The sequence below is a fragment of the Physeter macrocephalus genome, chromosome 12, assembly GCF_002837175.3.
Source record: "Physeter macrocephalus isolate SW-GA chromosome 12, ASM283717v5, whole genome shotgun sequence".
NCBI lineage: Eukaryota > Metazoa > Chordata > Mammalia > Artiodactyla > Physeteridae > Physeter > Physeter macrocephalus.
This window is the reverse complement of record NC_041225.1, coordinates 59,719,658-59,744,974: the sequence shown is the minus strand read 5'-3', so window position 1 is coordinate 59,744,974 and position 25,317 is coordinate 59,719,658. Positions and strand designations below refer to the sequence as shown.

Genomic DNA, 25,317 nt, shown 5'->3' with positions numbered 1-25,317 from the left:
GTATAAAGTAGGTGAAAATTTTTAATCATTATAACAATACCGTTAAGGCAAATGAAATCTGTACTTTACGGAAGAGGGGAAATTAAAAAAAAAAAAAAAAAGGTTAAGGAAACCAAGTGATTTACCCAAAGCCACATAGCAGATAATCAGAGAAGCCAGCAATTAATCCCTTCTGACTCTGAACAGTCAGATGTGCTTTTTTCCATGGCACAGACAAATTCCATCTCCCCTGCTGCCCTCCCTTTTGGGCTCTCAGACATGGAAAGTAATGCCTCTTCTATCCCCACTGATCTCAGGGCCTTCTCTCTTCACAGCCACCTGGTGTTTAGCCAAGTCAGCCAAATGTGGTACATAATTGGTTTGCTGGCATTAGGAATGTCATCAAAGCAACTGTAAGTCAGAAAGGGAGACAGGATTTGGAAAGCACCATGACGGCATGTGGCACACCACTGGACCTACAGCCTGACAGGAAAGGCTGAAAGCAGGGGCACTGATACGGATCTGGGTAAGTCTACACTGACTCCGAAAAATGAGGCTTCTTATGTATGCAGGTTTTGTTTTTTACCCTTGGAATTTAAGCTCCATTAGGACAGTCACAGAGGCCTGTGTGTGGCTGGGTGCCACAGGTTAAGAGGACACAGAGTGCTGACTTCCAGCCCCCAGTCATACCAGGGCCTTTAAAGGACCAGGGCCAGGGCCAGGTGAAAGACAGTGACTTTCAGAAGATAAGAAGGAGCTGTCCATCTTTTTTTTTTTTTTTTTTTTTTTTAAATGTCAGATAAAATCCTTTCTATGGACCTACAGCCTGACAGGAAAGGCTGAAAGCAGGGGCACTGATACGGATCTGGGTAAGTCTACACTGACTCCGAAAAATGAGGCTTCTTATGTATGCAGGTTTTGTTTTTTACCCTTGGAATTTAAGCTCCATTAGGACAGTCACAGAGGCCTGTGTGTGGCTGGGTGCCACAGGTTAAGAGGACACAGAGTGCTGACTTCCAGCCCCCAGTCATACCAGGGCCTTTAAAGGACCAGGGCCAGGGCCAGGTGAAAGACAGTGACTTTCAGAAGATAAGAAGGAGCTGTCCATCTTTTTTTTTTTTTTTTTTTTTTTTTAAATGTCAGATAAAATCCTACCAGCAGAAATCCAGAGACTCTTTTCCCATTATGAAGAACCTCCAACTGAGGGTAGAGGCTGAGCAAAGGGGGCAAGCTGCTAAGAAGGGGACAGGAAGCCCTAAAGCTGAGAGACCTGGATATTTCAGTACAATCAGGCTTTGCTTCCACTTAGATTAGTTCTGCCCACCAGCATCCTGTTTGGTGTGCTCATCTGTCTGACACGCTGATAATTACAGCAGTGCTAATTGATTTTATTACTGGATCACACAGGGCAAGGCTCTTCCATGAATTTGTACCTATCAATTCCAGTGTGTAATGGTATTAACTCTCCCATGAAAACTCACTATTAGCTTAACATTTTTTTCTAGTACTTTGAGTTCACCTTGGAAACTCACGTTAGTCAGGATCTTATATCCTGAGGAAACAAGAAACAGATGCATTATCCCAAAGAAAAGGTCCACGGGGAATACAAAAACGGGGACATTTTCTAAAATATGTGTTTCTGTTCCACTGTTGTCTCTCAGCTCCACGTCCATCCACTTAAACTCAGCTTTGTGATTCTGGGTGGGGTTGGGACTCCGTAAATCCATTTCAACTTTGCCATCCAGATCCCTGCTGTACCAGCAGGGGGTGCCCGAGGGCACCTACAAGGCTGGGGGACAGCAAGAGACTTGCTCCTTCCCCGTCAGCATCGCCCCAAGGAGCAGCAGCAGTATGTTTCGGTTCCCAACTTTACTTCACACTCCCAGAACCAGCCTCATCACACCTTCTGAGTGACGCCAGCACCGACAGAGCAGCGCCCTCTCCTCAAGGGTCTGAGTTCCAGCTCCTTGGGCTTCTAGCTGTGATAATCCCAACTTGTCCCTTTTGCTCTCACAGCTCTAGTGATGGTGGCTGTTTCCTGTCCCCCAGCCCATGCTCCCCATTTACCTATTCTGTCCTTCAATATCTGTCATATTGATTTCTGATATTACAAGAGCTGTTAAAATAACTTATGTAGTTTCTACCTTGCTGACTAATACAGCACGTTTGAGAGCCTCACCTTCATTTATAACAGTGGTTAAAAGAGCAGACTCTGAAATCAGTCACACCTGGACGGGAACCCCAACCCATTTACGCAGTACTTGGTAAATCTGGAAGAGTTAATTCACCTCTCTGGGTCTCATTTTTCTTAATCACTTTCATTTATTCAACTAACATTTATTGAGCACCCCCCAAGTTCCAGGCACTGTGCCAGGCAGTAGAGATACCATGTTATGCAAAACAGTTAAGTCCCCTGACCTGGAACCTTCTGTCAATGGAATCAGATGAGATAACGCAGGTAAGGCACATGTCATCAGCCTTCCTCTCTGTACCATGACAGGGGAGCAAAGACAAATGGGTCTTGAAAAAAGTGTAATATCTAGGTCTCTTCAGAAAATGAGACAAGTGTCTTTTCCTCAACAAGGCTGAAGGTCTCAGTCAACATAACACCAGGGATTCGTTACTTGCCCTGTCCATTCCTCCTGTTCAGAGCAGAGAAGCAATGACCTCGCAACAGCGTTCATTCAGAAGGAAATGGGACAAACAGCCCTAGAGAGGAAACACTACATAGTGGCATTTTTTAGAAATTCCAAAGAGACAGGTTCCTGTGATACAAGGAAAGAACAAAAGGAGCTGCAATGCAGGAGTAGGACAGGGGCCCAGAATGACCATGACCATGGGGTGTGAGTGGAGAAAGACAGTAGAAAGCTGCTGTTCCAGCATCAGTCACAGCAAGAGTCTTTTTACCATAAAGAATATATAAACATCAAATAAACCAGAACTTACTTTCTGCAGTAGGACTATATACCTAGACAGTCCAGGGAGGTGATAAGATGGAAAAGAAAGATTCTTTACTCCATTTAAGCCTGAACCTAAAGGTCCCACGCTGTGGGCAAGGAAAAGCTGGAAAGAAATCTAATCTCCACAGTTTGACACAATCCTTCCTTGGACTTCTTCTGACTAGACATCAGGCGTATTGAAGCAAGGATGGCCGATGTTCTCATTCGCAAGGAAGTATTTCTGCAAGACTACTGTATAGCTAAACTCTTGAAAGCACAGTGCCTAGAACTTGGTGGGTGCTCAATAAACGTTGGTTGAATAAATGAAAGTGATTAAGAAAAATGAGACCTAGAGAGGTGAATTAATTCTACAACACATTGATATCCTATCAATGCAAACTAAACTCTTCACCCTCAATTTTTTATTCATTTTGACATCACCATGACTATCAAAAGTCATACTGAAGGAAAATAACCATGGGAAATTATTACTAGAAGGTCTATTCCACATCCTTGCTCTAGGGCCTCGTTATAAATAATTTACTGTCACTGAAGGAATTTAGAGTCCCACAAGGCATGAAAAGCCTGGAGACAGTTTTATTCATAAGTAAATGCCAACATTTAAACAATCAAGACAGCTTCAAACTCCAGGAGTTGAAATCAGTATTGAATACTGAAATTCAATATTGAATATTGAAATCAACCATATATACTGCCTGGATGATTTGTTACACTTGTGTTTATGGTCTGAATGGGAAGATAATTCAGTTCCACCTGAAGAGCCATTATATGGCCGAGCCCAAGAGAAGTACTGTGGTTAAGAGGTGATATTTCTCAGTTTTTCCATTTCAAACAAATTATTATCTCTGTATTTAAGACATCACCCATGCAATTCTTTTCATGACTTGTAGTACTCTTGAGCAATTAAGAAAATTTATAAGGTGAAAGAAGTCAGGGACAAATGCCAAATTTAAAATGATCCACAGAACACCGAAGAACCCCCAGACAGCACTGCTGTCTCAGACATTAGGCGAAATAATCCCTTCTGCTCAAGAAAACATAAATGAGCAGCGAGTGTGCATCACAGCAAGAGCATTATTGCCCAGAAGAGGCAACCTGCTAAGTACAGACTTCATTGTCAAACAAGCCTCCTAACAGGAAATGTGAACCAAAAGGTCCCTTCTGAGGAGATGGAGAAATGTCACTTGGCAACATGTCTTCCCTGTGGCCCATGGCAGCCTTCCCTCATATCCCCCTTCCCACACAGGTCAATCAGGGTGTAGAAGAACCTGCCTGTTACACATTCCTGGATACGGCAGACAACACTCCGGAGCCGGCAAGGGCAGAGAAGCCCTAGCCTACGGGATCAGCCCCCAGAATTCCTGGGCTTACATACCATCCAGGCCATTGTGATGACTGTAGTTTCTTTTCCCCAAAATGCTCAGAGACGTGTGATTCGGGGTGGTTAGCATCCGCTTGGTAGCTGGGGTTTGTAGGCTTGGTGTAGATCGAATTACATTAGGTTTCTTCGAAGGATGGATCTCTGACAGGGGGAAGAAAGGTTTCTCAACTCAGAACATGGTATTAAAAACCTGTGTGCACTTACATCGGCTAATAGGCACACATCTAATTCTTATTTCTTAATGAGCTAAGAGCCAGTTCCTTATGAACCAGCTTATTTTCCCAAGGACTTGCATAATGAATCAACTTCAAGTGCTGTTACCATGGCTTTATTTATCAAAAGGGAGCTGATTCTGCCCCTGCTAGCTGAAGCTCTGAGCTTCATGTTGTGAGTACAAGGGAAAAAAAAAAAAAGCCACTTCAGAAGGTCACTTAAACATGAGATTTATGAGGGGAATAAGGCGTCTGACTCTTCAAGGAATTAGAAATTCAAAGGCTATCTGGAGAGGTAGCCTCAAAGAAAACTACCCTTGTGCTCCATCAAACCACGAACATAGATAGCATGTAGCACATTTGGTGTGTGAGAGCTTTCTGAAAAAACAGGATTCCTCCTCTGGCTCTGCAACTAGGATACAGGACCAGGGTCCATCACTCCCAGCCAAAACCAATTTGATGTAGATGAAATCTGACACCAAACTCCAAATACTAGAGTTAAGAAGTAGCAGAAGATGGGACTTCGCTGGTGGTCCGGTAATTTAAGACTCTGCACTTCCACTGCTGGGCCGTGGGTTTGATCCCTGGTCAGGGAACTAAGGTCCTGCGTGGCACGGCCAAAAAGAAAGCAGCAGAAGAAAACTTTGACGGAGGATATATCACAAAACTGTAATGTGCATGTGGTACATGTGTGTTTATGTGAAGTATGTAGTTGTCAGTAGATGGACAGAAACTGCAACACTGTAGAAATTGGATTTAAGGACCTCAGTCTATCACTAATACCAGGCAACCTCTTCTCTAAAGCTAAACCTGCTCACTGATTCTGAGTCACCACCCAACATGCCAATCATGCACAAGCCACCCTGTCTTCCCAGGTGAGGGCCAGGATATCAGCCTTATTTACTGAAATTTAGGAAGGGCTGTTAGGAGTATTGGTCTGGTCAAAATCCTACACTTGCTGAAATTTAGGAATGGATCAGGTACTAACCAAAATACAGTGCTGATTTTTTTTTCAACATGGTATTGAAGGTTTGCCAACCTCATATTTCATCACAACCTCCATACGCTATGCTCCATCAGGACCAGAAAACCTGCCTTCCCTGATCCGATTTTCAAGAGCCTTTGTTCATCTAGTTCTCTTGGCCTCATAAGGGGAAAAACATTCTTTTTCTATCTATTCAAATACTATCTATTTTTCAAGCTTGAGATCAACTATTACTTTCTTCACATAAGTTGCCCTAACTCCCATCAGAAATAACTATCCCTTCCTCCTAGTGCCCAATGCTTATTACCTGTAATTCTTTTATAGAATCTAATCCTTTGCTCAATTGTTCTTACCTGTGTGCCTTCCCTGCTAGTTGAAGATTTTTGAGGGCAAGGTTGTATTCATCTTGGTGCTCCCCAAATCACTTAGTGAAGTGTCTTGTACATAGTAAATACTCAGAAATATGTTATATAGGGAAGTGGTTCAGTTAGTAAGGACAGCACTGCTTTGGGCTTATCTGGTAGAGACAGAAACCAATTTGCCCATAGCAGGAACACATAATTACCTATGGAAATGCTGACTAATATGCAATTATATTCTATTTTTTATGATCATAAACTTTCCCTTGCAAGGTGGGAGGGGCTTCTAGGATCAGGCCCTGCAAGGGAAGACAAATAGCAAACTTCAAGGATTTGATCACCATGAGCTAGGTCGTGCCTGTGATAACCATGTGATATTTTGGGGGGCTATCAAAGCAACTCTTTAGGCCCTGAGGAATAAAACAGGAAATAAGGTGGCAAAGTAACATCAAAGAAGGAGCTATGCACTTCTGACTCCTAGGATGCTCTGATGAGGACCAGAGAATACACCAACTTTAAGGCTACACTTTGATTTTTAAAAGACTGGATGTCTTAAGTCTGAGCACTTCACAAATATACATCTTTCTGACAGAGTAATAAGGTTCAATGCAACTCTGAGAACATACTTCACTTTTACTGAGAAGATGAAAAAGCAAGAATATTAGAATCATAAAAACATGCCATTATAGCTTCTAGGTATAGTAGGAACCATTTTAGCAGTCATTATTTTGTAAATTATTTATCTTAAAACTTTCCCAAAAAAAGGTTATTGCCTAGTAATTTTATACTATTCTTAATTATGATACTTCAAAATGTAAATGGAACCATCATCTTTGGCGACTGCCAAGTTAAATAACATGATAAAAACCAGAAAGCAATACTAATGCTTTCCTTTCAAGTAACCTTAATTGGCACATTAAAACTATAAATATTGTTTAAAGGTGGGTTAAAAGCCAGTTTTATCTGTTTTTTTTTAAAAAAAGTAAATAAACCAATCTTTCTCTATTTAAGGGAAGGGGTGAGGTGGGTTTCAAATAGTGGAAGGATCTAAATAAAAATATTAAGAATATTCATCCTTAATTTTATAATAACCTAGAATGGTGACAGATGGTAATTAGAATTATCACGGTGATCATCCTGTAATGTGTATAAATGGCAGATCACTATGTGGTGATCCTGAAACTAATATAACATTGTAAGTCAATTATACTTCAGTTAAAAAAAATATTCATCCTCTAATAATTTAGTGATTCTTATTTTCCTTTTTGCTTAATCTGTATTTATATCCATAAATATACATCACATTTTTATTCATGATATTTTTGGAAAAAGTAAACCTATCTATAACTCTGTATGTTTTGTGTGTGTTTTGGTAATAGAAATAAAAGTTTCTGAAATAAATTGACTATATATATGAAGGTATCCAATTGCAGCTACTTGAAAGGCTTGCATTTAATTTAGGTATGTCAATTTTGAATAGCCAATTATAAGATACAGAAATTGTTGAGTTTTTCTTCTATTAGGAAATACCCACCTAAATACCCAATGATACATGCCAAAGGTTTCCTAGTGCTTTTGCTTTTCAGTGGACTTCCAGATAGGTCCGCATGTCTGTCTGCATCTGAGGAGAGAGAGAAACACGGAGACAACCAATGAGGCTGATTTCTCTGCCTATGCTACATACACCGCAGAAATAAAATGTGCAAGTGGAAAACAGTGCAAAAAATCCACCAGATTCCTCCATAATTTCCTTTGGGGCTTAAGAAAACCGTTTTCAGTTCTGGTTCAAATTACTGAATGGGATTTTACCTGGAGAATACTCACTTTAAAGTCCCTTATGAATGTAGCTAACACACATCTTACACGCACATGCTTTCTTTCTGTGCATGCTCAATAGCCATGGCATTTCTACATTATAGTAGAAAAACTTCCATAAAGTATGAGGTGTTATCAGTCCTAATGGAAGATAAATCTGGCATGGAAGACAAAAATGACAGCTGACAAAGGCAACACACTTGACCATCCCTGACCTAGATGGAGTGGGTCTCCATGGAGGAGTCTTCATCTATCGCGATTAAATTCAATTCCATTAGATTAGAGCTTCCCAAAAGTAAAAATGGGTCATTTGGTTTTATCACTAGTTTTCTCTCCTTCATATCCTACTATGATGTCATTAGTGCTGAGATTTAAAAGGTTACCTGTATGCAGACAGGTATTTCATCCAATAGTCAGAATAATAAAATACTGTGGTGGGTATTAGTTCATAGAGGTCACATCACATTCCCCATACCCTACCATAAGACAGTTCAGAGAAAAATAAAGCACACAACACAAACACTCTCTGCGTTTTAATTAGCTGTCATTAGATGGAAGACTAGATGTGAAACATGGCTGCCTCTCATACCAAAGAGTTAAGCTGTAGAGTCTGAAGCAACAAAAACAATGTGTATTGAAATGTTTTTTGAATTTGCAGATATTGTCATAAAGCTTAACAGAGTAGCTTTAGCAGATATGATTCTGCTATGTTTATGCCTTTTCCCACCTTCACATTTTTGACAAAAATGTCCTACAGATTTTCTGTGGCTGAGACCACACTTCTAGGCCTACATACAGGAAATTTTCTTTGACATCCACAGGGATTCTCTGCACTATTAGTGTTAAAATGTATAATTCAATCTGGAACTTCAAATGATTTAAAATTAAAAATTAACTTTTTCATTAGCTCTACCCCTCTCAACAAGGAAACTCTTTTCCTATAACTATTAAACAGGAAAAGGTGGGAAAGCAGCATTTAAAAATATTGAAATAGACAAAGCACAAACTGCAGCCTGGAATCTGAATATATATCCCAAGCACTGGCTAATTACTATTCAACCACTGACAACTATAAATGGTCCAGTTTCTTTTCCTCCTACTCAGCTGATTTCCTTTGAGCAAAAAAAATTACTAAGCTATGAAGCTTTTCACCTGTTGTTGAATAACAGTGAAGATACAGTCAGAAATGTAATAAGCATATTTTGGAGGAGTAATCTAAACAAACATTAAAAAGCAGCCCAAACCCTGCAAGGATCAAACACCTGTCAAATCACTGTGTGCTAACAGTAATAATTCCTTCCTAATATTACTAATTCACCTAAAATTCAAGTTCTACTTAGGAAGAGGACAAGAGAAGAAATTTATTTTCTATTAATAAAATAAAGCTTGAATGAATCATCTTAGTATTTGCTCAATGTTTTGGACAAAAACCATTACTGTATTACTAGTAATAAGATTAACTTTGCTCTTTATTCCAGTCTATAAGGCCCAAAGGAAAACTGCCTATGTGACTTCAAGTGATGAACTCCCACATGACTGTCACCTTGACAATAATCAACAAACCCATCAAAGGAGTCACCAACACAATACCCATAGACATTTCACTTTATATTAATCCGCTTTTAATTTCTCACTAAATTAGTAGGATTAATTATATAATGTTCCAAGTGAGAATTTACAGAGCACCTGAGTGGGAGATCAAAGCTTTTTAGAAGGATCCATAGTTCATCAATCTTCATTATCTTTTATAGGAAGTAGTTGGTGGCAAGAACTATCAGTCTCAACTGTGAATAAATTAGGATGAAAGGTGGGTGCTAAGACTACCGCATGACTGTTTAACATAAAAATTGCATCCATTCAGTGATTATACCGAATATAAATAGAAAAAAATAGTTTCTGTCCGGAGGAAATGATCATAAACATAGATGATCAGGTCCACATTTGAGTTGATTAAAAAGAATCCTGGTCTGTACTCAAGACCAGGCCAGTGGTACTTTGCTCTCAAATTATTCACCTAACTATATTTAAAGAGATAATTAATTAGTACCCATTAAAAGCACACAGGTGAAGAAAGCAACCTGAGAAATGCCCAAAGAAACCAGAAGGAATCCAAATCTGGCCAGAGGGAGAGCATTTTCACCTCACTCAAATGGCTTGACTGAGCACGAGGCATATTTCCCTGGCCTCCTAGAGATGAGCTATATCTCCCTGAGGTAAACCTGGAAAAAGTTACCTTTTTTTTTTTTTTGCAACTCATGACTATCTTTCTAAAATGTTTTGGAAATATTAGAGGGGAAAATAAAACAGAAAACTTGCAAAAAGTACATACTGAATTAAAATTCACAAAAATATCTCACATGGGCCTTCAAAACTGCTATCAAAGTAAAACCATCCATAGAATTTTCTTACAGGAATTATAAAGGCATTTCTAAACAAGACATAAAACGCATGTGCCATTAAAAAAATTTTTTTAAAAAGATAAATTCAACTACTTAAAAAAATCTGCTTGGCAAATACATCATCAACAAAATCAAAGACAAAATGGGGGATATATTTGCATTACAGATCAAGAGCTAACTTCCTTAAAATATAAAAAGTTCCCATGAGTCAGTAAAACTTTTAATAGAAAACAGGCCAGGGGCAAAGACAGTTGACAAAAAAGGAAATACAAATGGTTGTCAAATATATGCAAAATTTTCTACCTCATTCAAAATGAGAAATGCAAGCTAATATAACTTACATGTCACCTGTCAACTAGTGAAGGGTTTCAGAGATGGATAACACTGCTGGCAAGGTTCTAGAGAAACAGGCACTCTCTATAGACACTGTGGTGGGAGTGTAAATCAGTTTTTCTGAGGGCAACTGGGCAGTAGCTATCAAAATTCAGAATGGAAGTTGCTTGACACAGATGTTTTACTTTTAGGGATTTAACCTGTAAGCTACATGCACATTTCATACATCAGTCTTAAATGATATCTGTATATTTGTTGCAATACTACTTGTAATAGAAAGGGATTGGAAACAACCTAATTTTTTTTTAAATAGAAGTACTGGCTCAAGTACAAAACAGACTATTATGCAGCTGATAAAAAAAGGAGGTGGGACTTCCCTGGCGTTCCAGCGGTTAAGACTCCACGCTTCCAATGCAGGGAGCACAGGTTCAATCCCTGGTCGGGGAACTAAGATCCTGCATGCCACGCGGCCAAAAATAAATAAATATACTTTAAAAAAAAAAAAAGAAAGAAAATCACCCCCCCACACACAAAAAAGAGGATGAAGCTCTCAATGTACTGGTATTGAATGGCCTCCAAGATACGTTAAGTAAAAAAGGCAAGGTGCAGAACATTAACGTCTGTACAAAAACAAAAAATACACCTTCTTAGTTTCTTAGAGATACACAGGATGTCTCTGGATACTTTAGACACTGATGACAATGGTTACCTCTATAAGAGGTAGGAATGGGAATGGCGTTAAGATTTGTAACTACTTTCGTACCTTTAAAAAAATTTTAAGTATCCATTCAAAGACACATTTTTATTAAAATAATAAACTACCAGGGGACTTCCCTGGCGGTCCAGTGGTTAAGAGTCCACGCTCACAATGCAGGAGCTGTGGGTTCGATCCCTGGTCAGGGAACTAAGATCCCCCATGCCGCGTAGCGGGGCCAAAAGGTAAAAAACAAAAAACCAGCCTAAAATAATAAACTACCAAAATAAACAAGCCAAAACTGTTCTCCTAATGTTAGAACTTAAAATTTCACAAAACTTTATACAATTATTAATAGTAACTTTCACTGAGAAACCTCTAGAAATCTCATAAAATATATTAACAAGTTTCTTCTGAATATGGGCCCTTGGGATAATACTTCTGAAGTCGATTTAGCATCTTCAAACAGAAAAAAAGGGCTCCAGGTATCCCTTGAAAACATTCATACTGGGGAATGGTGCCGTCATTCAAGTCTCGTGTGTTATCAACTCAGAAACTACTTAATTATCCATGCAAGCTACAGAGGGGGCAGGTAAGTCATTTGGATCCTCTTCTCTGGGGACTTTTGCTTCATCTCTGAAATGCTAATATACTACTTCTACTTAACCTCAGTCTCTGGATCTTGAGTCTCAAATAGAAGCCCTGTGCTCATCAGGTGTGGGGTGATTTTACAGATCTTTGACAAGTCAGTCATCCAGTAACTCAGTGGTAAAGTCTCATGAAAGTAACAAAGGAGGAAAACCATCATCATTATATTATGGCTTTTTTTAATTAGCAGAGGGGTGTCAAGGGGAAGCAGGGGCAGGCTGTCTGAAACGATGCTGTTAAAACCATGCAGTTGGTCTGCAATCTTGTCAAGGACATCGTACTTTTCTTTATGCAACGTTTTGGGTTTTGGTCTAGCAATCCATTTTTATTAAGCACTATCTACATGGTAGAGCTGGCTCAGGCACTGTACCGATGTCAGCAATTTTTAGCATGGACTTACATATTTACATATAAAGGTATATCATTCAAATGAATAGGTATTTGGGATTTGGTTTTAAGTCATTTTTTACATCTATATCTATAAAACACATGTTGGTCATAGTGTATAGTTATTTCAAGTTTAAAAAAAAATTTTAATAGGAAATATATTCCCATGACTTTTTTAATAGGAAATATATTCCTATGACTCAAAATTGAAAAAGTTTAGAAGGATGAATAGTGGTAAGTCTCCTTCCCACCCTTTTCCCTCAGCCTCCCAGTTTCCCTTCCCAAAGATATTACTTCTTACATTTTCCTGCGATACTTTATGGATATGCAAACAAAGATTTCCCTGCTCACTATACTGGATTCCTTAACACCAGTTTCTTAATGAAAATAAAGGCCAGAGAGCACTGCTGTAACAAATTAAAAAAAAAAAAAACTTCCTCTAAACAAGGATTAACTTGTAAGTCGAGATCTGAAAGTTATGACTATGCTCTCCCCCATGTAACTGAGAATTTATCTCCTCAGCTCCCCACTTCTTCACTCTTCTGAAGTCTGATACCCCATCAACTGTGGCTGTGATACTGGCTGTGGTGTTGCTGCCAAAGCCAGGAGCCATGGAAGGGGTCAACTTCTACACTTCTTATAAAAGGAAGAGTCTCAAGTTCACAGGCAAAGCTAGTTTCCTTTTCCAATATTATAAAGAATTATTCTAAATGCATTAATTGGAGCTCTTGGTCTATCAATATCTTTACAATTACAAACTTTCACCTGATCTGCAAGTCATTCATCAGCACGGTGATTCTTAACTTTTTGGGGGAGGGACAGGGTCACCACTGCCTTTGAGAAACCAAGGAAAGCTTACCCAAAAAGCCCACAAAAAACAAAAAACAAACAAAAAAACAAATACAGCTTTAACCTCCCCCTGGACCATAAACACGGTTGCATACGGACATCGGGTTATTAACACCTAATCTTGCTAACAAGCCAAATCAAGGAATCTGCTAAAGAGGTTGTGACAAGGTACAAATATAAGAAGGGAGAAGATAATGCAAGAAGCAATTAGATGCTAGGAAAAGAGTTCATTAGCTGCTTGCTGGGTGGGGGGACTGGGACTGAGTAGGTGGCTGCTGAAACTTTATAGTTTTAAATTTCAAGGTAAAATTATTCTGAGAATCTGATTCTATGTGTAACTTGACCAATGAAGCTAAATACAAAATAAAATATGCTCCGTGACTCTCATCACAACGAAGGAGTCTGTTCTTTTATTACCATTATCATTATTATAGCTATATGTCTGTAGAAATAAAACACAGGTAATTTAATCTCGACCCTTTTTTAGTAGCATGGCCTTTTAACTGAGAAAAATTAAAATAAGGTGACACAAAAACATACTTCATTGAAGAATCATCAAAATAAAGACAATTTGCAAATTAACTGAGAAATTAACAGAAGCTTGATGAGAAACAGAAGCTTCCTCAGAAGCCAGTTTAGTTGGTGATAGCAACAAAGATGATCCTGGAGCCTGGCCAATTTTAATGGAAGAATTTCATTCACTTTCTTTCTTATGTGTTTTTTATTTTTTATATTTAAGAAATTATATATAAATGTATATGTTTTAAATCAGCTAAGCCGTTTATTCATGGATATAAATATTTTCTAGTTCCTTAAAATGGTAAGAAAGTGATAACATAAATCCATGAACTCAGAAATGCTAGCACCAAACCTCAATATACATGCCTAAGTTCTCACATATACATGAGCTTCATGTAGCTAAGTTTCCCCTCCACGGGACGCAGAGATTACTTCCAATTTCTACTCACTTTACAAAGCACTTTTCTTCTTCTTATAAAGCTTTTACCTGTAAGTTTTAAAGCCCTTCAACTGTTCTGTTGAAAATTATCTTTAGGAACAAAAAACACTTTTCAGTCATCACTCCTTTTACAGATACCCTCTTTAAATCAAAACGGAACATCTCATAATAAGAAATTTCTTATCTCACAGATAGAGTTATCTACTGAATGTCTTTAAGATTTCCTACCTGTTAAGCCAGACAGCAAGTTTTCTCATCCCATAGGGAAAAAAAGTTGCATGGCTCTAACATGCTAAACAGGAATGTAACTAAAAGTAGCAAGACTAGAATCAGAGTTCACACACAAATTATGGACACATTTAGGGGTACATGGTAATAACAGAACAACCTGCAATTCATCGGTACATAGGACCTTTGTTCTAACAACAACAAAAAAACGTAAGCAAGACTGAATGTGTTGATAATGAGTAATAAAGTCATGTAAATGTTATGTAGTAATGTATATGGTATATGATTATGAAATGGAAACCAAACTGGACAAATAGAAAGAATGCTCAACCACAAATTCAGACACTAGCTTGTAAAAATTAAATGTGTTTCTCAGAAAATTCACCCAAAAAACTTTAAAATTCATTTATAATTTGCTAAATCTTCTAATGTGTTATGAAACACTGTGAATTTCCAGAATATTGTATGATAATTGTAAAAGGTTTGTGGGAAATTGAGAAGTTTACAAAGACATACAATTTCTCATTAGTGTAAACTGGCAAATTTTATTCTACCTTATAGGTAAAAATCCCTCTTCGATAAGGGCTTTCAGGTAATTCCATCACAAAACCCCACTGGACAGGATCACCTCCCACCAATCTTTTGCTGAGCACTACTTTCTCATAAAGACTGCAGAAGTTTCAATGTTTTCAGGTTGGCATTATACAAATGGCAGCAGACAAAACAATGTTAAAAAAAAATAAACCAAATAAAAGGCTGTACACAAGAACTTATGTTTATTGCAAACAAAAACAAAAACAAAAAGAGAGAGAGAGGGAAAGAGAGGAAATGGTCAGAAGCACAACATATAAGGTTAAGAATTTAAAAGCATCTTACATTCTGCCCTAATGGCAGCATAATTAATAGGAACAAACGGCCGTCTTGCTGCCTGCCGCAGCCGGAGGGTATTTTTGCAGACCTGACGAGCAAATTTTGTGAAATATGTAGTGTGAAGGAAGAAAGCTTGACGGGTCTTCACTGCAGACTTTGGGCTCCCAGTGTTTCGGACCGGCATCCCCTGCATGGCCTGGCGAGACATATGACTTCGAACTCGAGGGTCCTATAAAATCAGACACCAACAAATATGTAAAGAACAGAACTTGTCAAAATACATTACTCCTTGCATCCTGTTCAAAGAAAAGTGCAGTTTTTAAGTCTTTCACTGAAGAATCTATAACTTATTACGGGGGAGAGAATTTAAAAGTATGTACTTTGGAGTAGGAGGTGGGGAGTAGAGAAGGAAACTGGGTGAAAGTAAGGGTGTCTGTGATCCTATATTTTTTTTCTCCTAAATTGACCTTAACAATCCAAAATCACATTCACAACAGTAAAAAATTGCCAGGGGAGAGACTATTTAAAAAAAAAAATATATTGAAGGGGGTCCTTAAATCTTGTTAGCTCTCAAAAAGAACAACCTCCCTCTGGTAGACATAGGTGCTTGATATCTGCCACCTATGAGAATTTTACCAAAATCATATTTTAACTGTTGTTCACCTCAAGATTGAGTCCATGCCTTCTTGTCCCTCCTATGATAGCCCAGGGACAGTAAGAATGCTCAGTTTGTACTTATTACTTTATGCAATAAAACACATTTTCAACACTACCGAAAGGTTGCAAACTGTTTCCAAAAAAGCCATTAAAACTAGTATTTAATTTGTAGCTCTCTACTCATGCTAACACCTCCCACACACATTGTTCTTGTTCTGAGTAATCTCTCAAGTCCGATATTTTGAATACCTGAAAAAATTGGATTTGTCCCTGCCCCTATCTCCATACCCACCCTCAACGTTTCAGTACCACGTTTAGCTATAATAGCTTTGTTTGTTTTTAACTTATCCTATACTGTACTTCTGTTTCCAAGGAATGATCCAGGTGCTGAAAAACACTACATTTCTCAACACTAAAAAGACTATTGCTTGTGTACCTCTGTAGCTGGGCTGGGAGGTAACTTCTCCTCTTCCGACTGGGTGGGCATTTTCAGGCCTCCGTATTTTTTCCAATAGAGCCAACAGGTTGCACATAACCTACACTGCATATTAGGTGGGCCCCAAGAATACCACTGATGAGACTGTGTAGCTAAAGACGGAGGAAAAATAAGAAAAAACAAAGAATGCGACATAACTTGTAATATCAATACACATATGGTCAAATATTTCAAAAATATTCCAAAGCCATCTTTAGTTTACAATGTTATTTCTCTTCTTCCAGTTTACCCGACAAACAGGAAAGTCTAATACATGTATGTATTTGTCAAGTGAGAATTCATTAAACCATTTATCTCTATAGATATCAAGTGCCTGTGGCCCTTACTAAGAGGGGCCATTAGGTGAAGTGCCCTATATTATACATTGTGCTGCTGGAGTTTTTGTTGGTTCATTAAAAACATTTTGTACAGGGCTTCCCTGGTGGCGCACTGGTTGTGAGTCCGCCTGCCGATGCGGGGGATGCGGGTTCGTGCCCCGGTCTGGGAGGATTCCACATGCCGCGGAGCGGCTGGGCCCGTGAGCCATGGCCGCTGGGCCTGTGCGTCCGGAGCCTGTGCCCCGCAACAGGAGAGGCCACAATGGTGAGAGGCCCGCGTACCACAAAAAAAAAAAAAAACAAAAAAAAAAACACCAAAACATTTTTGTACAATATTAAATATTAAAAATATTGTGTACATTTCTGGAAATAAGTTATCAGAAAGGTATTATTAAACTAAATCCAGGTTTTCAAACCCGTGGTTCAGAAACTACCTCAGGGTTTAAAGTGCTTAGAGGGACCCCTCAGATAAAGGTAGAAGTCTGATGGAAACAGATATCTGTTTTCCATTCCTTTATTTTAATCAATAGATAAAATAATTATTTTACTTTTTCTCTCTTTAAAAACAGAATCCTTTTCCAGACTGTAAGTCCCTGTCAAATGAGCATGTGTAGCCAAGATCACGGCATGCTAAGACCTGACAGCTCGAATGATTCATTCCTGAGCTAAACACTACAAACTTGTGCTATTTTGCTCTGAAGTTTAAAATACTGCCATATAACATTTAAAGTATTCCCACAACGGATCTGAAGTTTAACACAGAAAACACTGATGATGAACACTAAGTTAATAAGGTACATAAAATTATGATTCTGTAAGTTTGCCTAGGAATATCCTTCCCTTGATCTGTAAGTTACCTTTATCAGGTCAAAACGTTCAAACAACACATCAGGGTGTCAACTAACACTTCATAAACCAATGTCAAAAAGAGAAGATATAGTGATCATTATAGTCAAACTATCCCTTAGTTTGTTGAAAATGATACTGTGAACCCATCATGTATTATTTTGGGAGGACTCCTTGCAAATAGCAGCCTAAAAACCTTTCCTCTTGTAATTTAAAAACAAATAGTAAAATAAGTTGATTTTTTTTTTAAACACAAATTTTAAGAATCCTAAATATTAGGCATGGGCCTATTTTGGATTCTGAATATAAAATTTCACTCATATTTAAATATACATTTTCACCCAAATTAATCATGACATGTCATTTTAGTATGTCAACAAATGCCTTTCTCTTTACATAATTAACTCAAATTCAATGAAAGTGACAAATAGAAAACACCAAATTCTATCTTTCTATAAAGATAAAACTTATATGCATATTATATAGTAAGATACATTTTATAATAGATTATTTAATACATGGACCTAAAATTAAAATTGCTTATTTGTCACGCACACATAAAAATGGTGAAATAATTATTTAAAGGGATATGTGAGACTACATATAACATGAAAGGGGTTTGTAAGGCAAAAATAAGACACATTAAGCCACTACCACTTGTCTGCAGGATTCTTCTTATTTTCATTTAAATAAAAATGAAGTTCAAAATCTAATTGCCAACTCAAAAACAGTTATGCAATCCATGTAAAATTTTGACCAAAAGAATAATTTTCGGGCTTCCCTGGAGGCACAGTGGTTAAGAATCCGCCTGCCAATGCAGGGGACACGGATTCGAGCCCTGGTCCAGGAAGATCCCACATGCCACAGAGCAACTAAGCCCCATGCGCCACAACTACTGAGCCTGCGCTCTAGAGCCTGAGAGCCACAACTGCTGAGCCCACGTGCCACAACTACTGAAGCCCACGTGCCTAGAGCCCTTGCTCTGCTCCCATCCACCGCAATGAGAAGCCTGCGCACTGCAACAAAGGGTAGCCCCCACTTGCTGCAACTAGAGAAAGCCCGCACACAGCAGCAAAGACCCAATGCAGCGATAAATAATATATAAATACTTATTTTTTTAAAAAATCTAATTTTCCACAGAGTGTTCCCCTTTGTTCTCTCATAGTGCAGAAAATGGTTAGACATGTGCTATTTCTATGAAGATAGCAATCTCCCTGGCTCACACTTTCCTTGGTTGCAGGAAAGATAATTATATGATTTGGCCGTAAAAGCCTTTTTCAATGCTGTAGCCTGGTGTGGAGTATGGAGCAGAGTCAAAAATGTCCCTCATCCCTACGTCCTTAGGGCAGCAGGCTACCCGCCCCGCACCCACAAGAGCTGCTGAGAGACAAAAACTGGGCACCAAGTAGACTTTTAATAAATATGACAGTCCTTCCCTCTTCCACCCCGGGCCACTTTGATTGGAAGGAAACATAGATGACCGTGTCACCAATGCCCCATTAAAGAGATTATACTGTCGTTTGAGGTTTTAAATAAATATAAAAAATGTATCTGGGACTTCCCTGGAGGTCCAGTGGTTAAGACTCAGCATTTCCACTGCAGGGGGCATGGGTTCAATCCCTGTTTGGGGAACCCCACATGCCTCGAGGCGCAGCCAAAAAAAACCTGCCAGGTCGACTACCTAGCAGTTCATCTCACCAACCCAATTTAACATCCAGGGCAAATATAATACTGCCGGCACTGGGTAGTTTTTTTACATGGATAAATACCGATAAATAGACTGGGGCCCTGAGGCCAAAAGTATCATAAAACAGCATCTCCCAAGCCAGTGCTCTAAGGGAACCTCATCTGAGGATTATAAATAGCAGTTTATCCACACGCAGGTCTTCCCTACAGAATTATTTGGAGCCTTTAATTTGTCAAAACATACTGAGAAACAACCAAAAGGGGGTTTGGTATATTTCATGGGACCATGGTTTGCACAAAGCTAATAACAGCTCTGAATACAGCTTAGCACACACTGCTCCACAAACCCAGGACACCACAGAAGCAAATCAAAGGAAACCCAATACCTAAACTCAGTGTCCAGGTGGAAGGTAAGGATGGTCACCTGGTTCACTCTGAGGCTACGTTATTCTGCCCTCTGCTCAGTGCTGACCTCTCGCACCTCCTGCCCGGCAGTGCCAGCACAATTCCCTGCCCTTCACCCACAACAGGCATCAAAGGAGCGGGGAAAGCCCTACTGGAGAAAACTTACCATAGCAGCTCTCACAGGCTCGCCCTAGGAGAGGGTTCTGCGGCTGGAATGCGGTTCCCACGGCTCCATTCACGGCACCAGGTTTGCCATTGCTGGTGGATATTTGGTTGGGATTTGGTTTGCTGCTTTCAATGAAATATAAAGTGAAGTGATAAAAATGACTTGCATAACAAGGTAAAAGGCTCTACATTTCATTATTGATTTATCTTAAAACTACACATAAATAAACATTTGAATGTTTGGTGAAGAAGAAATAAACTGGTAAAAGTAAGGTGTTAAAATGAACCCAAACCATTTATCTTTACAAACCAACGTTAAGTAAATAGCAATCTCTTAAGCCTGACACTCGCAAAATAAATACACCGTATCTCTTCTCCACCCAAACACAATTTCCTTAGGACACCCTCTGATAAATTTGAAAGATACAACTTATTAAACTTTATCACCTATCATAAATTCTCCTGAGAATATAATTTTTGGATTAAATAATTAAGCCAAGGGTAGTGTGTTATGTTTAGAGAAAACCACTGTCCCATTCCTGCTGCTGGTGTGACAGGTGCTGACTCCACGCATTGGCTCTCAAGGGAACTACATGAAAGCCACATGCCCAACAGAGATAATGTGGATATCAGCAAGGCATATCTCGAGAGGTAAAAGTTAGCATTTCAGGAGATTGTGACCACTCGTGATTTCTATTATGTTTGAATTTTTTTTTTTTTTTTTTTTTTGCGGTACGCGGGCCTCTCACTGCTGTGGCCTCTCCCGTTGCGGAGCACAGGCTCTGGATGCGCAGGCTCAGCCGCCATGGCGCAGGCTCAGCGGCCATGGCTCACGGGCCCAGCTGCTCCGCGGCATGTGGGATCTTCCCGGACCGGGGCACGAACCCGTGTCCCCTGCATTGGCAGGCGGACTCCCAACCACTGTGCCACCAGGGAAGCCCAATTATGTTTGAATTTTTATGATGAAGACTAAGTAGTACTTGAAATTAGAAAAAGCAATAAATGTATTTGAGGCATTTCTTTTTAAGAGGAAAAAGTTATATCTATCAGATTTCCAGAGGCCATAATTCCTCACAAACATGTAACCCAGATTGTCTTGGTATTTACTGAGCAAACATGGCTCACTTTTTCCCATATGGGGTAGCCTAACTCCCCTGCTTATCAGCCATGCCTAAGAATACTGTACAGGTGTACATAGTATGTCCTCAATACACTCATAATTCATTTAACATATATTTATTCAGTGCCCAGTAAACAAAAGTGCCGACATCAAGGAGCTTGCATTCTAGAGGAGCTTTCATGTCTATTTACTGGGCAAAAAATAAGCCAAGTAAATTAGCAAATTATTTGTTAGTAATGAATGCTGAATGACTAAATGTAGACCATACTCTTGTCTTCCTGTGGCTTGTGAAGTAATGAGAGTTCACAACTATTAAGACACCTGGAGTTTCAGCACAGAGTAGGCTTGTGAGTTTCCTTTTTGCTGTTTCTCATTCCCACGCTTACATTTACCAGTGAAAGCCTAATATGTAAACTTGGCCTGACGACAAATTAAGATTTCTTTCTGGGCTTCCCTGGTGGTGCAGTGGTTAAGAATCGGCCTGCCAATGCAGGGGACACGGGTTTGATCCCTGGTCTGGGAAGATTCCACATGCCACGGAGCAACTAAGCCCGTGCGCCACAACTACTGAGCCTGCGCTCTAGAGCTCGCGAGCCACAACTACTGAAGCCCGCACACCTAGAGCCCGTGCTTCGCAACAAGAGAAGCCACCGCAATGAGAAGCCCGTGGACCACAACGAAGATTAGCCCCCGCTCGCCGCCAACTAGAGAAAGCCCGCACACAGCAACAAAGACCCAACACAGCCAAAAATAATAAAAATAAATAAAATTTTTTAAAAAATAAGATTTCTTTCTGGCATCGTTACTGTAATTCTTAGCTGACGCCCCATCGCCACCCCAGAAGAAATCATTTAACCTCTGTGTGCACTGAGGGCCCTATTCTATAAACAGGGCTATTATTTGCACTTCAAATCTGTGCCAGCAATGTATTGTGAAGACAAATTGGTTTTAAAGACACATTTTAAACCAGACAGAACATATTTCTCCTCTTACAGTTTTCAGTTGGAAAAGTACAAAGTTAAAAGTGGTGATTCAGAATGACTAAGATTTCCAAGGGTATGTAAAAATATTTCTGATTTTTAAAATCTACTGTACATAGAAAGAAGTGGTAGCCCCTTGAAGTCAAATGGCTGATAATGTCAGAAGGCTTTCTCCAAATATGAACATTTCTGACATTTAACACAGGGCAAGATATATGTGTTAAGAGAGCTAATACAAATTTACAGTTGAGCGGCCTGAGAAAAGAATGAGAGTAAACACAACTTTAGTTGTTCAACTGAATCTAGAATGTTATTTGACTGAATAAACGACTGACCTTAATTCTAATAATCACAAAAGGAAAATGTGTGTGCAAAGATGGAATATAGACAGGGCTTCCCTGGTGGCACAGTGGTTGAGGGTCCGCCTGCCGATGCGGGGGACGCGGGTTCGTGCCCCGGTCCGGGAGGATCCCGCATGCTGCGGAGCGGCTGGGCCCGTGGGCCATGGCCACTGGGCCTGAGCGTCCGGAGCCTGTGCTCCACAATGGGAGAGGCCGCGGCGGTGGGAGGCCCGCGTACCGCAAAAAAAAAAAAAAGATGGAATATAGACAGGTGAACCACTTAAAACATGTTTTGCAAAACCAAGTACCTACAGGTTACTTCTCAGGGGACAAATGGTTAATGTCAATGTGACCATCTGAATAAAGACAAACTTTTTTTTTAAAGTTTTTAAAGCTGCATTATATGAAACTGCCCTTTCTTTATCTAATGCCCAAACCTTTCCTCCCCTCATCTATGCTCCAGATTGCAGCCGTCCTGCCCTCTTGAGAACTTTGTACACTCGATTCTCTTTCCTGGACCCTCCTCATTACCAGGGAAACATATTTCTCCATATTTAAAAAACTCCCCCATTACTCTATCCAAACTCACCCCTCAATGCCAAGAACTCTCTCGACTGCCTTTTCCAGCCAGTTTTCCTGAGAGCTGCTAATCTTCACTGTCTGCAGCCCTTAGCACTCTATTAAAGATTACCATCGACCTCCATGTTGCTAAATTCCCTGGCTAGTTTTCATTAGCATTTGACACCGTTAACCTCTTTCCCTCCTTGAAAGACACTCCTCTCTCAGGTTGTGTGATAATGCACTCACCTGGCTATCCTTTTTCAGCTATCATACTCTGATATATTGAACAGACTTCCTCAAGTTTGGTCCAAGGCTGTTTTTTCTTATTACTCTAAGAAATCTCATCCATAGTTTCAAGCACAATATTATATGCTGATGAAGCTCAAATATGGACCTCTAGCCCAGAACTTTCTCCTGAGTTTAAGACCAATATATCTGACAGCATATTCAACACCTCTTTTTGGAGAAAACAAACTCAAAATGACCCAACCTGGTTCTCTGCCGAAGTTTCTCATCATGGTGAACAGCACAGCACTCCACCTAGTTAATTGAGCTAGCCAGAAACCTGGGATGCAGCTTGACATCTCCCCTCTATCTCTCCATACAAGTCAATCACCTCTAAGTAGCATACCATTTCCAGGCCACAGCTCTAGGTCAAGCTACTATCATCTTTCTTCTCCAAGAACGTCCTAATTGGTGTTCTTACATCCACTCCCGTTTCCCCATACCATTTTCCAAAATGTAGCCAGTAATCTTAAAGTACGTAGAAATTTAATCATGACGCTTACTTGCTTACAGTCCAATCCCACTGTTCATCAGATGGCTAACCCCTGGCCCCTGCCTACCATATTGGTCTCCCATGGCTCACCACTCCCTTCGTACCAGCCACACTGCCTTTCTCTCACCTCCTTAACTCTGTTCTGCCCCTTCCCATCTCACAATCCCATTGGCCTGGAAAGGCTCCATCACCTGAATGATCCCTCCTCTACAGTTCACTCAAACTCACCTCCACAAGGAATCTTTCCTGACAGCATCAACTGAGTGTGGTCCCCAGAACAAACTGTCACACCACCTCTTCTTCATCAGAGTACTCAACACACTGGGCGACTAGCTGTTTGGCATCTGTCTCCCCCACAATAGAATGCAGGCTCCAGAAGACAACGTGTCTTCTTAACTGATCTACCTCTAGTACTGAACAGAGTGCTTTGCATATGTATAGGAGACTGCCAGTCTCAAAAGAATGACAGTATAAAATAATTCTTGAGGATTCGCTGGTGGTCCAGTGGTTAGGACTTGGTGCTTTCACTGCCATGGGCCTGCATTTGATCCCTGGTCAGGGAACTAAGATCCCACAAGCCATGTAGCGTGGCATCCCCTCCCCCAAAAAACTTAATCTATTATTTGTTTTAAAATAATATTTCAGAGTTAATTGGGAAATTTTCAAAGAACTTAGATTCTTATCCAACTCAACAGTACAGATTCATAACAGAATTTATTATGAATAATAAATTCATAATAAATAGAATTCATATATTCTATTTATATACATGATTTATATAACGTTTTTTAAAAGTATGATTAGAAACTCTGTCTTGATCTTCAAAAATCATTCACTCGGATCAGGGGTTGGCAGAGTAAATGTTTTAAGCTTCATGGGTATTATAATTTCTGTTGCAACCACTAAGCGCTGCCATTGTAGCACAAAAGCAGACAGAGACAATACATAAATGAATGAACATGGCTGTATTCCATAACACTTTATTTACAAAAACCGGTGGCAGGTCAGATTTGGCCCACATACTGGTCTTTGACTTAGTCTTTGACTTAGATCAAGGCTTATATCAAGACTCCAAAGTCAATGCAAAACAGAATAGCAACAATTATCTGGGTTATTTGCTGAAAACTGGCTAAATGTACTTTTCCTTTGATGTGACAGCACTGCAAAGCATAAGAAAGCTGGTATACTTGTTTTTGAAAATCTAAGACACATGAATCACAGCAGTGTTTTCTTTGGGGAGTTGTCCTTTTATAGATTAGTCAAATAAAACATATAATTTTCTAAAATATTAGAAACCACTCTGCAGGAAGGACATTACAGCTCTGAATAAAAATTATGGACCCTGTAAATTACATGTTATCTACCTTGAGATAAAAGATTCATAAGAAATATAACAATTCAGTGTCTATGAGGCCTCCTGTATATAAAAATATGTATTAATATATCAAAATTCAGTAAACAAAAGGCTAGGTATAAAACAACTGTACTGAGCTCAAAGAGTGAAAAAGCTTGAATCAGTACACAGAACGCTGTAGTAAATTTCATTTTACTCCCCAAAGAACCTAGGCTAGCACTATATACATGGTGCTCAATAAATTTTCCTGTCAAACTATCAAACTCATGACCTCAAAAAAAGATATTTAAAATGTAGCAAATGAAAAGAAAATTGGCATTCATTTTGATATGACAATGATTTCTAAATCAAAAGGACAATAATGATAGAATGTTAGGCATCTGAAACAACTGAAACCTCTTCATTATTTATCCAATATTTACAAAGTTTGGTTCTAATTACGTCCCCTAACCCTTTCCCCAAGCAAACAATGTAAAATTCTCAAACAAATAAACATACCTCAAAAGGGCAATGCACATTACCCAAACAAAATACATTGAACAATACAGAAGTTT

General features: G+C 39.3%; 1 protein-coding gene across 1 annotated transcript in view; it reads right to left on the bottom strand.

The window, feature by feature from the left end:
- Window positions 1-230: 230 nt before the first annotated feature.
- Window positions 231-25,317, bottom strand: part of MTA3 (metastasis associated 1 family member 3) — a 178,046-nt gene continuing 152,959 nt past the window's right edge. The window contains exons 12-17 of the mRNA XM_024118854.3: window positions 19,631-19,755; window positions 16,151-16,302; window positions 15,064-15,286; window positions 7,411-7,497; window positions 4,315-4,461; window positions 231-390 (exon numbers count right to left, since the gene is read on the bottom strand). Coding sequence (XP_023974622.1) covers window positions 335-390; window positions 4,315-4,461; window positions 7,411-7,497; window positions 15,064-15,286; window positions 16,151-16,302; window positions 19,631-19,755 — 790 coding nt within the window. The 3' untranslated portion in view covers window positions 231-334. The remainder of the gene's footprint in view (window positions 391-4,314; window positions 4,462-7,410; window positions 7,498-15,063; window positions 15,287-16,150; window positions 16,303-19,630; window positions 19,756-25,317) is intronic.